Source organism: Pholcus phalangioides, unplaced genomic scaffold (genome assembly GCF_987345545.1).
Source record: "Pholcus phalangioides strain wild (caught in Gottingen) unplaced genomic scaffold, Ppha-v1.0 ptg000017l_1, whole genome shotgun sequence".
Classification (NCBI taxonomy): domain Eukaryota; kingdom Metazoa; phylum Arthropoda; class Arachnida; order Araneae; family Pholcidae; genus Pholcus; species Pholcus phalangioides.
The window spans coordinates 67632913-67646997 of record NW_028301610.1 but is presented as its reverse complement, the minus strand read 5'-3'; the positions used below and the strand labels follow the sequence as shown (position 1 = coordinate 67646997).

General features: G+C 39.3%; 1 protein-coding gene across 2 annotated transcripts in view; it reads left to right on the top strand.

Moving 5' to 3' along the window:
• The window catches only part of LOC149074672 (uncharacterized), a 363805-nt gene that overhangs the window by 289308 nt on the left and 60412 nt on the right, over positions 1 to 14085 (top strand). For both annotated transcript variants that reach the window (XM_089247127.1, XM_089247128.1), the window contains exon 23: positions 12122 to 12198. In XM_089247127.1, the coding sequence (XP_089103253.1) occupies positions 12122 to 12198 (77 nt within the window). The remainder of the gene's footprint in view (positions 1 to 12121; positions 12199 to 14085) is intronic.

Here is a 14085-nt window from a genome sequence, read left to right as displayed (position 1 = left end):
CCTATGTTCGCCTTTTCAGGGGTGCAGTTGGCCCTGAGTTCAGTTTAATGGATGATAATGCGAGTCCACATAGAGCTCTTCTGCTCGACGATTTTCTAGAGAATGAGGATATTCGCCGGATGGATTGGCCAGCCAGATCTCCAGACCTTAACCCTATAGAGCATGTCTGAGACGCTCTGGGGAGGGCAATTGCAACTCGCAACCACCCTCCGGGAACCATCCAGGGAATGAAAACAGCGTTGCTGAACGAGTGGGATCAATTGCCACAGGAAATGATAAACTGTAAGAGGGGACCATACCCCCTATTAACCAATCTATTAACCCATTTTTTTGTTTATTCTGTAACCGCTGTTTCATACCTTCCGACTCCGAGTGTTACGCACGATCATGTGTATGTATTACAATTATTGAATGGTTATTTGTTTTGTATTGTATCAATGTATGTACATATCAAATTTCATTAAAATCGGTACAGTAGTTCTAGAGATAATCGACCAAGTCTGCAAATTCTCTTAATTTCTTACACCAGTGTATAAATATGAAATTTGTGGTCAGTAGTTTCATATTATAATATAAAGAATCACTAAGAAGGGGGTTTTCAAAATTTTCAACCCCTGGGGGTCCAAAGGTCAAATGGTACAACATCACTGAGCCGAAAGCATGAAGCTATAAACGTGAAATTTTACCAGTAGTTTTATTTTATAATGCAGAGATTCGCAGTAACAAAGGATTTCTCAATTGCCACTATTATTTAAGGTCAGTACATAAATAATTGTACCTTAATATATACCAAGTATTAAGGTTAATAAAGAAAATTCAACTGCTGAATGAAGAGCAGTTGAATTTTCTCTCCTTTTTAATACATCTTTGCATCAACCAGCTGTTAAAATATTGGTGTGGATAGCAAAGAGTGACATCATCCTTGGGTAAATCGCCATCTGGTTGCAGTGTCAGCAATTGTGAGCTTTGGCCTGAATTAGGTTCAACCGTCCATGCACATGAGTTCTAAGAAAAGATTGAGATATTCGCTAATTTTGTAGTCTAATGTACTCACCTAGCGAGTGAGAGGATGTGAGTTCAGTTCCCCACAAGGGCAATTGAGTTTTCTTTCTGTCCTAAGTACATATTTGCCTCCGCCAGCTGTCAAAAACCTTCATATAGATAGCTGAGAGTGACATCATCTTCAGAAAACTAAAATTATACAAATATTATCTAACTTGACAATTACATGATAAATCAATCATAAATATAACATATACAATCATTTGAGTAAAAATAAATGAATATATAATACTATCAATCTAATCAGAAAGTTGTTGCCCCGTCTCTTCAGAGTTCACACACATACACACAAAGAAAATGTTCCACATTTCCAAGTGCAATATTTGCTGAGTTAATTGAATCCAAAAATTGAAAAAAAAGTGGGAAAGAACAACATAAACTAATGGACAACAGGGTGTCTACTATCACGGAGAAGTCATGAAGTCCCAGAAAAGTCATGGAAGGAGGAAAAGGTCACAGAAGTCACAAAATTTTAATGAAGGTCTCAGATTTTATTTTATGATTCTCCAGATCTCTTTTTTTCGATTTCCCCCCCCCCCTTCCCATAAAATCTAGGCTTTGAAGAAAACTGTGGCATTCAATATTTTTTCTTCTCTCTCCTTTTTTGCACTGGAGGGAGGGATAGATGGGTGAGTAGCAACAGAAAAACACAATGTCAATGTGTAGTCACCCTACATCAGGGCAGACATTATATAGGTGGGCAAAAAAAGCTATTTAGCATGAATGAACAAAAAAAAGAACTTTTCTTTCTTTACTTGTCGGGACATTTCAACTTCTGTAATAATATTCCCCTAAAGCAGCATTCTCAGGATCCCATGATAATTCCTGGGGAGGGGTTGACTGGCATGGCAGTTGGGAGTCCTCTTGGGAACATTGCTGGTTCTCTGCAGAAAAGACATGACCTTCCCCCCCCCCCCCAACATGGAACAGGGCAGTTGGATCTTTGGCGGGTCTGCAAGCCAGTTTTCACTGAAGGGTAGCTCTGTAGTGAATTTATAGCATGAGAAAACAATGATGGTGATTGCTTGGGGTCATGTTCTTGGAGATTTTTGCATTTACTGATAGGTGGCTTCATTGGGATGGGATCCATCTGAATAAGAGGGGGCCTGGGAGGTTCACGATATGCTTAGGTCAGGTTTTTTACTCCCGGGCCACACAGTCGGGAATGTGGGTTAGTTAATGATAATCACAACAGTATTGACGGGGAATTACCCACCTCTGACTTGGATGGCTTCTCGATTGACACTAAATCACCATGCAAATTAAAATGTGTGCTAATTAATGCCAAGAGCTTGGGTAATAAGAAAGATTTTTGAGAAACTCTGATACTTGTGGATGGCCTGGATCTTAAAGACATTACAGAATCTTGGGCAAACGATTGGGATGAATCTTTCTTACACATCTCAGGTTAAGATACTTTTTTGGGAAAAAGACCTGATGGGAAAGGGGGTGGAGTGTTGATATACGTGAAATCATGTTTGAAGGCTAGAGAGTGTAACATGCAGAGAAGTGGTATTGAAAATATATGGGTTGAGCTTGAAAACAAGAGACATCATGAACTTATTGTTGGGGTTTGTTACAAGTCACCGAATAGGGATCCAAACTACATCGCCAAATTTCATGATGAAATTTCCTACATGTGTAAGCATAATCATGGGGATTTAAATTACCCGGGTATTGATTGCAAGAACCTTTCAGCTAGATCAGTATGGAAGACACTTTCTTAAGTTGGTGCTCGATAATTTTCTGTATCAGCATGTATCAGAAGCCACTAGGGGTACTGCTATTTTGGATTTAGTTCTTACTAGTTTTGAGGATCTAGTTGAACATGTTTTGGTGGGGGACGAGTTTTCCTCCAGTGATCATCGTGCCGTCAGTTTTCACTAATTTTTCTTCGGGTAAGGTTGATAACAAAAGATTGGTTCCTTGTTTTCAGAGAACTTACTTTGATGTTTTAAGAAGTTTGTGGAAGTTTTCAAAGACTAGTTGCAATCAGTCGGGGTGGTAAGTTAATGGGAAGAATTTAGTACGAAGCTGTCCTCTGTTTTGCACAACGTCATTCCCTTTGTTCAAAAAAGGCGTGTTTGTACATCGCGCCGGCTATTGTTCACGGATAGCGTGCGTAAACTTTATCTTGAAAAGAAAAAAGCATTCGGAGAGGATGGAAGTGGACAAGGTGACCTGTCATTGTTTGCTGATAAAAGAAGAGTATTAAAGAAAGCCATAAGGGATAGTAAACAGGAAGTTCAATCTAGGTTGGCAGATATCACCCGAAAGATACATCAATAATGGATGTAAGGGGACAGTTGGCCCCTTCTTGATAAGAGGGTCTAGGTTAGAGAGTAATGTAGCTGGTGTTTTTTTGTCCCCTTTTTCCCTCATTCGAGAAACAACCTGTATCTGCTTATGCTTTTGTGGGGGCAGCGGCTTGTGTGTCCTGAACCCTTAGGGTCCAGTTCCTATGGGGTGTTGTATTTAAATCTTTAAATTAAAAAATTAAAAAATTGTTTTTATTGTGATTGGAGGGGTTCTTCCCCCACCCTTCCCCAGACCTCGCAGTGCTTCTATTTTTCCTACTTTTCAGAAATTCCCTCATATTTTCCTACTTTTGCCGCAATAGTCCTTTTTTACCCTATTTTATCCCTCCCTTCTTTTGTTGACAGCCAATATCTCACTACGAAAATTCCGAGAAACTGCAAAATGTCACTGCTTTTTCGTCCTTTTTGACATGTTTATTCACATCACAACTCGCTACTGAAAAAGAAGAGGGAAAAAAATTTCACTTCCACTGGAGTAGGGGATGATGATAAGTGTATCTTTTCACCGCGGCGCCTTGTTCACACATGAGAGATTCCATGAGAGACTAGGTTTCTTTCCCGGAATACCGTAACGAGTGGTCATCCCTAAAGCTGGGTTCTCCCAGGAGTAGGCTTTTTGCGTCGCTTGAAAATCGAATCGGCAGAAATGTGTTACATGTAACGAATTGTACTTAGCCTTCGTTACATGCCAGATTCCTTTTTTTTATTTTTCCCAACATAATAACTAGCATTTGCGAATGACAACAATGAAACAAACAATTTTCTTTCCACTAATAAGATTTATTACATTTAAGTTTTTTAAATTTTTTAGAACTTTTAACCAGTCAAAAGGAATAAACATAAATACAAAAAAATTTTTGAGTTTTTAACTTTAGTAAATATTGCACATTAATTGATAAGATCTTACCGATCTGTCAGTCAGTTAGACGAGATTCACATTCCCATGTCAGCGTTACCTTTCTTCTACTGCACGAGTATTACCAGCATGTGTCCCAGGTGGTCAAACTTTGAGACAGTATCGGCTCAGCCTAGCTATATCTTGAGCGAGATCTCCTTTCTCCACATGAAGCATACATGACCAGGATTCCGGACGTGAGAGAAGTCTGTGTCCCAGTGAGAAGACTAGTATTCCATCACACCCGTGCTATGGCCGACAGGAACAAAGGCCCGGTGGCCCTAAGCGGCTACGTCTGAACTAGATTAGACTGTCGGATCACCAGAACATTGAGACGTACGCCTATTCAGGGTGAAATTGTAGCGATGTTGTTAAGCTACATTCCCGTGATTCAAAGATTCAACGGGCAATAAAGGAACTAGGTAAGTTCCAGATCAAAACATTTATTGTTACAAGTACTTAGAATAAGTTATACGTTAGAATTCAAATGATTACATGTTAATTCTGAAATCGACAACGAAGCACAAAACAACAAGATTAGGTCTCACCCAAATACAGCCGTGGATCAGCTCCTATTAACAGCGTGACATCGTTGATCAACTCGAATGTCCAACATCAAGAACGAAGTGTCCTTATTTTCAGGTGAGGCGGACAGTGTTGACCTCTCGAGATAGTTCACCTCAGGAATTATGGATTGTACCAAATCAGCGGAAGTCCACGACCCTCCGCTAACTAAACAAGGTAATTGATGACAATAACGATTTCTTTACAAAGAATAACTTATATTGAACATAATCATCAAAGGTAGTTGACACAACCAGAACCTCGATTGGAGAAAGACCTAGTGTTAACTAGTTAGCTGGGGGGGGATTATAGAGACATCGGTAATGCAACCCATAACGGGACACCCAAAAGGGTGACACGTTACAAAAGGTCTTGTTAAAACAGATCGTTGAGTACGTTTGTGTATTTTCCAATCTTCTCAGCACACTGGCGACCTTTTAAGAGAATCTTCCCATGCCAACATCCAATCAGAATGCAGGATCAGTACCCTGTAAAAACGTAGACTATTTAAACAGTAAAACTCATTTGCATATCTCTCTCTCTCTCTCTCTCTCATATGGAATAAAACACTATTTCAACTTTTGATGTATGGAAGTTGGCAGCATACAAGGAATTGAAGCAGATCGGCGACAGATGATCTCGCCGATCGATCTTGAGAACAAAAAAGGTGAGTTAAGGGGGGTGAGTTAAATCCATAAATAAGGACCATTTCCATGGGAGGGGGGGGGGGGCCAAATGGTAATGTTACATACATAATCATGCTAAGCATTTGTGTTTTCCTAGCGTGGCACATCAGCTCAGGACTGCTATATAGTATATGACCCTGGCATCGTCTACTCTGTCATCTGCATGCTCCGGTGAAGGAAGGGAAAGAGAACACAACTAAAATAAAGAGAAGATTGTTGAAATGTGTGGCACACAACGTATTTGACTCCTCCAAAAATAGTTGCAATGTTTAGCTTGCATTTCCTGGTTCTTTAGCATTTTACGAAGCTGTCCTCTGTTTTGCACAGCGTCATACCCTTTGTTCGAAAAAAGCGTGTTTGTACATCACACCCTCTATGGTTCACGGATAGCGTGCGGAACCTTTATCTTGAAAAGAAAAGAGCATTCAGAGAGTATAAAAGTGGACGTGGTGACCTATCATTGTTTACTGATAAAAGAAGACTGTTGAAGAGAGCGATAAGGGATAGTAAAAAGGAAGTTGAATCTAGGTTGGCAGATAACATTGGCTCTGACCCAAAATCATTTTTTCGATACGTCAATAATGGATGTAAGGGGACAGTTGGCCCCCTCTCGATAGGAGGCTCTAAGGTAGAGAGCAATGTAGGCATGTGTAGTGCTTTCAATGACTTTTTCGCGTCGGTTTTTAATGGAGATAATGATATTCGATATACGGGTGTTGCATGGGGTAATAAAACCCTCAACGATATTCAAGTAGAAGACGTGGAGGTCCTAAATCTTCTGAGAAATGTATGTGCAAGCAAAGCATCAGGACCAGATGATATCTATCCCAGGGTTCTCAGGGAAGGTGCTAATGAATTGTTGGGGCCAGTCGCACAGATATTCAGGAGTAGTGTTGCTGAGGGTATCGTCCCAAGAGATTGGAAACTTGCTAACGTTGTTCCGATATTTAAGAAGGGTAGTAGAGAAGCGTGTCAAATTATTGTCCAGTGAGTTTGACGAGCTCCCTCTCGAAAATTTTGGAAATTATCATCAAAAGGCAGTTTGTGAAGTGGATAGACGAGAATAATGTATTGTCGGATAATCAGCATGGGTTCAGGAAGGGGAAGTCATGTGTAACTAACCTCCTTTGCTTCTATGATTACGTGACTAAGGCTTTGGGTAAGAGCAAAAATGTCGACCTTGTTTACCTTGATTTCCAGAAGGCATTCGATCGGGTCCAACATGGCAAACTCTTGAAGCGTTTACACGAGATTGGAATAGGGGGCAACTTGCTGAATTGGATAGAATCATGGTTAAGAGATAGGTCGCAACGAGTTATGGTGAACGGGGAATTCTCTGGTTGGACAGACGTCAGAAGTGGAGTTCCTCAGGGAAGTGTCCTTGGCCCCATACTTTTTTCACTGTTTATCGACAAACTCGATCAGGGTATCGATGGAATTACTAGCAAATTCGCAGATGATGTGAAGCTAATGGGGGTAATCGGGAATGAAAGCGATAGGGAGTTGCTCCAGACCAACTTAAACAGGATTGCAGCATGGGCAAATGAATGGGGCATGACGTTTAGCGTAGATAAGTGCATTGTTGCTCATTTTGGTTCGAACAACCCATGGTTATCTTACGAGTTGAATGGTGTCACTATCCCGGATGCAACTAGAGTCACCGATTTGGGAATTCTCATTGACGAGCGACTTAAGTTTTCTGAACATTGTTCAGCGGTGGTCAAAAAAGCGAATAGAATGCTTGGTCTCATTTTCAAAAAGGTCTCTTCGCGTTCTCCCAAAGTCATTCTTCCGCTTTTTCGAGGCTTAGTTCGTCCTGGACTGGAGTATGCTGTAAGGTTTTGGAGACCATACCTACAGAGGGACATAGACTTGATTGAAGGGGTGCAGAGAAGAGCTACGCGTGTCCTTATTGGCACACAGGGCTTGAGTTATGAAGAGAGACTTCGTTTTTTGAATATGTTTACATTGGATGAACGCAGGTGTCGAGGAGATATGATCGAAGTGTTCAAAATTTTCAATGGGATGGATAGGATGGACCATGAACTTTTAGTACACCGCCAATCAACTGCTTTTACAAGGGGACACCAGTATCGATTGGTGAGGGACAATGCAAGGTTATGGTGTCGCAGGGAATTTTTCTCTAATAGGGTTGTTAATAAATGGAATAGCTTATCCCCGGAGGTAGTAAATTGTAACACAATTGACACGTTTAAAAAGAAATACGATAAACATGTTGGGGTAAATCGAGAAGCTATCCATTCTTAGAATAAGACAACCATAAGTATTCTTTATGGGCATTGTATAATATTTTATCATGTGTATATATTGTTTATAATTTGTGTTAATTGCATTTTTAATGGGGTTGCTGTATTTTTGAAACATATGCCATCCATATTTTTATGGGCATCTTTTTATCAGCCACCTCGTTGGGCATTTTGCCTGTTGTGGCTTTGTATTTGTATTTGTATCCCAGTGGCCATTGAATGGATGACAACAACGAAAGAAACAAGATTTTGATTAAACTATAAGCATTTATTCAATTATATATTAACTGTTAATATAATGCTTTATCAACAATTATCACAATTAAACCTTTCTCTCAATATTATAACAGATTAATAAAACAGAACAGTCTCACTGCCATGTCCAGATTTTCACGTATTAGTTCACATCGTCTGATAGACACTCCCCGGTGTCTACCTCACAGCAGAAGATTCCCCGATACCAGCATCAGACGGGTTTGGTGTCTCCAAACACCAAACACATTGAGGGCACAGCTCAGCCACTGCGTAGGGAACTGGAGGCGAACGTCCATGGGTAGCCGGTCTGACCACTAACCAATCCACGGGCGACGGGATCATGACGCCGTTGGGTTTTCGCATAAAGATCAGCGATGAGACGAGTGAAGTGCCAAGGGCACACCTCTACAGTTTCAACACATTATTTCAGAGAGATGATCTAGCTCACACCTCAACAGGGCGTGACGCCTTAGTGATTAAGACAGGGCGTTAGTCGGAGGAAGGTAGAAGTGCTGTTCGTGTAGATCTGTCCAGTTTTTATACAGAAGCATTCCCACAATGCCCTAAGGCAGAACCAATCAGAAGACCGAAGGTGCGGTATCGAGCTTGCATCTAATTTACATAATTTAATGAGAGAAAAGTAAATATTGTAAAAGTTATAATGCTGAATCTGGCAACCAAATATAACAAACTGGAGATCTGGCCAGGATCCACTGCTTTTAGGCCTGTGGCACATTGTATAAACACTCATGACATTATAGACCGTGAGATGGTCCCAGGACCCACCGACGGCGTGGAGGTAAAATATATTGCACATTTACATAACACTTTGCTAATCATTTACATTATATTGCACAATTAATTAACATAGAGTTTGACGACCATGACTAGACGAGACACGGGAACCCCCCAGAGGGAAAGAGAAGGTAACTAGATGAGCTATTGGGATCTCTGACATAAATGTAAACCGGAATTTATATGGGACGTTGACAGCCCGACCTCTGGCCCAGTTCTTGCCTGACGGCTAGGAGACCCCCCCCCCCCCCCACCGTCAGACTAAGCGAACTAACTGGCCCGAACCGGATCGCCAGCAGAATCCTCGGGTGGTTTCCGGTAGCCAACGAACCCTGGAGCCTAAACAAGATTAAATGAACATAAGGATTGTAAGAGATCCCAGGTCGTCATGTTACATAGTCCGTCAATCACGCCTCTTTGTAGGAAAACATTCGTACTGCTTTTCTTATTGGTAAGTGGACAGCGTGTCACGCTGGGGGATTCATGTTGTGTGCGGCACAGAAAACCTGCTTCTAGGAAAACCCGGCTTTACGGGACAGGACCCAGGCCACGTCTGGTTTTACGGGGTGGGGGAAAGAAGATGAGCCAATTAGAGCCGCTAGCTGAACCCAGTTTTTTTAACCTTCAGAAAATAGTTTTAGGGTTTCTTTATGTTAGGAGTCATTCAAGTATCATGTTCAGCATCAATTGGGGTAGGTGCTGATTTTTGATGGGGGGGGGGGGGGTTCGGATGATGCTTATGTCATTAACTACCCTTTATAAAAATATGAAATATTCTTAATGGCATCTTACTGAAGTCAAAAGCGAGTAAAACTTTTTGCTAGTTTGTAGGCACCTGAACTAACATTCTCCGTATTGATAAGTCCCCACCTACAGAGCCACTTGAGTGATCTCTAAATACTTAGCGGATCCACATGCTCCGCAAATGTGTCATGGGCTGTTTAAGTGCTCTCGACCTGTGCCGTGCATCATACAAGTGATCTGTGATTATGTTGTGGATCACTTAAGTAAACTGGGAATGTGCCGCAGATAACTTGAGTGATTTTGAACCGCACTAGAGGCTGCACCAGTGCCGTAAAACTGTGCCACATGTCACTCAAGGAATCTCCAAATGTGCCACAGATCACTTGAATGGTGTGGAATTGTGCCATGAGTCACTTAAGTAATCTGTAAATGTGCCGCTTAGTTAATTTTTACAAAATTAGGTTTTAGAGGGACAGGCCACATAATACTCTCCAAGGCTACATTTGGTTCACAGGCCAAGGATTTTTTTACCACGGGCTAAGGGCTACCTATGTGGCTTATACGGTGAGTCGCAATAAATTTCTTAAAGAGAAATTTTGAGTTCTTAGCTTTCAAATAGCATTGAAGTTAACAGGAATTGATTACAACAACATATAAAGATATTTTCTCTCTAAATTTTAGTTTTTAAAAAAAAATATTTTTTTATTAATAAATAAATTTTTGATCGTCTGGGTTTACCACGATCCCCCAACCCAGATTCCCCCATCCAATTACGTCTCTGATCCCACCAATATGCGTTAGGAGGTGGGGGCAGAGTGCTGAGAAATTTTTGTGGGAGGGGAGTGAGACTTTTGCTGAAAAAGGGGGGGGAGGGGTCAAAAATATCTAAAAATTTGCTAACATAATACTTAAATGGCCCTTATTTTAAAGCATACATGTGCTCAACGCATGTCCTAAATGTGGCCGGCCTTATACACTTAAATGGCTCGCTGCACATGTACTGCAGGTCACTTGAGTGACATGCAAATGTACTGCTGGTGATTTGACTGGTCTGGAACTCTGCGGTGAGTCACTTAAGTATTGGTGAAGAGTGTCACACCACAGGTCATTTACGTGATCTAGGAATGTGCCATAGGTCATTTAACTCAAGTGGAACAGCAGCTCGTGTAACTTGAGTAATCTGGAACTGTGTGCCGCAGTGTGTGTGCATCTGTAATGTGACGTAAGCCACTTGAAGGACCTGAAACGGTGCCACAGTGTGTGTGCATCTGTAATGTGACGTAAGCCACTTGAAGCACCTGAAACTGTGCCGCAGGGTCTCTTGAATGATCTGGAAATGTGTCGTCTAGGTCATTTTTACAAAATTAGGTTTGAAGTCGTGGGCCACATCAGATGATTCCGGGGTCACATTTAGCCCATGTAAAATTAGTTAAGCATGCATGTGTTACATTTCTGTGGCACCTAGATAGGTTCTCTCCCCCCCCCCCAAAATGCACGGGGAAAAATGGATCATGATCATTGATTGCACTTTTCAAGTTACAGTAGAAATTTGATTAATTTTGTTTGTTTGCTATTTACATTGTTTTTGATCCCATATTCTGTGGAAATAAAAGATTTTTAAATTTGTTAAAACTTGAGTTTCTTGAAATATTGATAGATAATACTATAATTAAAATATATAAGGTGTGAATGTTAATGGCACAACATTTTTAAATGCCACTGTAATTCGGGAATTCCATTCTCCCCTATTTTTTGTCAATGGTGTTCCTATTTTTCGTACTTTTTTTTTTTAATTTTCACCTCTAGGCCCACTTCCCGTGGTGAAGTTTAACATTCAGTAGTAGGCTGAGAGGCTTCATACCAATCTTGGCATGTGTGCTGAATGTGTGTATATGCATTGAAATCTTCATCATGCTCTGCGGAAAGTTTCAAAGGATAATTGATTTCTTATCAAATTTTTTTTTTTTAAATTCACTCGCATTCCCCCTTTCATTAAGACCACCAGTTTTATTAACCCAAACCCCCTAGGTGGTCACCACTCAGTTTGGGAACCATTGATATTAGAAAACACACCAGCATGGTTCATTTTGTTGAATTAAAAAGGTCACAGAAATGTCACCAAAATGTCACCAGATTTTGCTTTTGCTTTTGACAGACACCCTAGACAAGCTTATTATGCTGTTCTTTTTCACATTTCCTTTGATTTTTTACTTCAAATATTTCAGGGAATTATTGCACTTAGAAAGGTGGAACTTTTTTTTTTGTTGGCCTTGGGGGGGAGAGAGACAAGGCAAGAAATTTGTAATTGGATTTTTCAGAGCAGGGTGACCAAATGTAAAGTTATTTTATTTTAATAACTATACAATCCTTTGCAGTATGAATGATCTATCTGAAATCTACATATTTTGGATACTTTCTTCAATTGGAAGTAAAACTCTAGGATCAATGGTTTGCCAGTCATTCGTGACAAAGGGACTTGAGTTTTCACCCTGTATAAATATAAATTAATGGGTTTTTTTTTCTTTTAATGTTCAGCCAGTAAAGTTGATGACAATGGTTCAATGACATGCATCATGCCATCGCAGTTCGTTCTTCATGTTGGAAATAGAAAGGTGATTTATCTTTGAATCAATAGTTTATTTTATTTTTATTTTTGTATTAAACAATACATGTATCTAACCAAAGTCATTTCATATAATAGATTTTTCATTTTGAGAGAGTTGCATTCATGTCAAAAAATTTGAAATTGTGAAAATTTTAAGATGCAGTAGAGAAATATAAGATCATGAAAAATAAAAAGACTTACATTTTTGATGGAATAAAGAATGTATTTTGCACAAATACCAAGGTCACAACAGGCGAATTGCCCAACAAGGTGGCTGAAAAGAGATGCCCTTAGAATATATGAATGTCAAGTATAACCAAAATACTGCAACACAATATATAACACTGCCCATAAAAATATTATTTATGTCTTATCTTGGTATGGATAGCTTCGAGATTTATCGCACTGCTTATCGTACATCTTTTAAAACGTGTGAATTGTGTTAGAATTCATTGCCCCTGGAGGAAATCTATACCATTTAATAACAACCCTTTTAGAGAAATCATCTCTTTGACACTACAACCTGGAATTTTCCCTTACTAAACAATACTGTTCAGGGTTGGTAAAAAACCGTTTTTTTTTGGTTTAAACCAGGTTTTTTGGTTTAAACCAGGTTTTTTGGTTTAAACCAGGTTTTTTGGTTTAAACTGGTTTTTTTGTTTTAAATAGTATTAACATTAAAAACAATAAAATTTCTGAAAAATCATTCAAACTTCTAATAATTAACTAAAATAAAATGTTTATTAATGTAATTAACACTATTCCCATGCTAATTAATCAATAAATATTTATTACATTTTAACAAAAACCAACTTTTGCTATTTAATTATTTTTTGCTTAACTCAACTCTTTAGATTACTGTGTGTTTGAAAATTCTTTTAATGTTATTATTAATCATATAGTATATAAAGGTTTTTCTCCAGTTACTTTCAGTATACTTGATTAGGAAGCTATTTTGCAAAAAGTAATAAAAATTAGGTGAATATAGTGTATTTAACGAAGCATAAATAATGCAGATTAATTAGCAATGATTTGCGATATACAGGGTGATTATAACTAAGGTTCTGATTTCAAAACACTGTAAAAAAAGAACGATTGTTAAAATGACTTGAAAATTGACATGAATATTCCTGAAAAACATGTGGGAAATTTGCTCGCAGAATGGAAACGATAGCCAGTCATGGCAAAATGATACCTTAATTATAGCATTTCACGATTTCATAATTCATGGAAACATCACAAAAAACAAAGTAATTGAACAAATAACTACAACTTACTCAAGAAATGTTAAATATGTTGCCCACCACGTGTTCTGGCTATGAGGTTGAAAGCACAAAAATTCTTGTTCAATAACAGAATCGGAGTATGCCATGGTCATAATGTGGATGTGCTTGCAATTCAGCTTTATTAAACCAAACGCCCCCCCCCCCGTTAATATTCGGATTAGATTTTGAATTTGCTGGCGCAAGGACCAGTTTGGTCAAACTGTGCCAAAAAATGACTCTATAAGATCAAGAAAAATTGTCGCTTTGTCATATCGAAAAATAAGACTGCTCGTGATAAAAAGCGATGGGAAACGTAAAACACTGACATGAATTGTAAAAAGCTATAATTTGTTATAAAATCCAATGGCTTTGATGAACTTAAAAATGTGAGATGCATCCCTATGGTCATTCAAAATGTCATGAAGTGAAAGATGACTTTGACCAAAAGCGGTCGTAAAATGATGACGATGATGTGAACAAGTAAAAGCATGAGCAATGGTCAATGGACTTTGACAATGAGGGCACTCTGGTTGACTCTCTCATAATAACAAATATGATTGTGTTCGGCGACTGTGTCCTATGCGCAACCGGGCAAGCAGAACTTCCTCCTTTCGGTTAGTCCTGCAGCT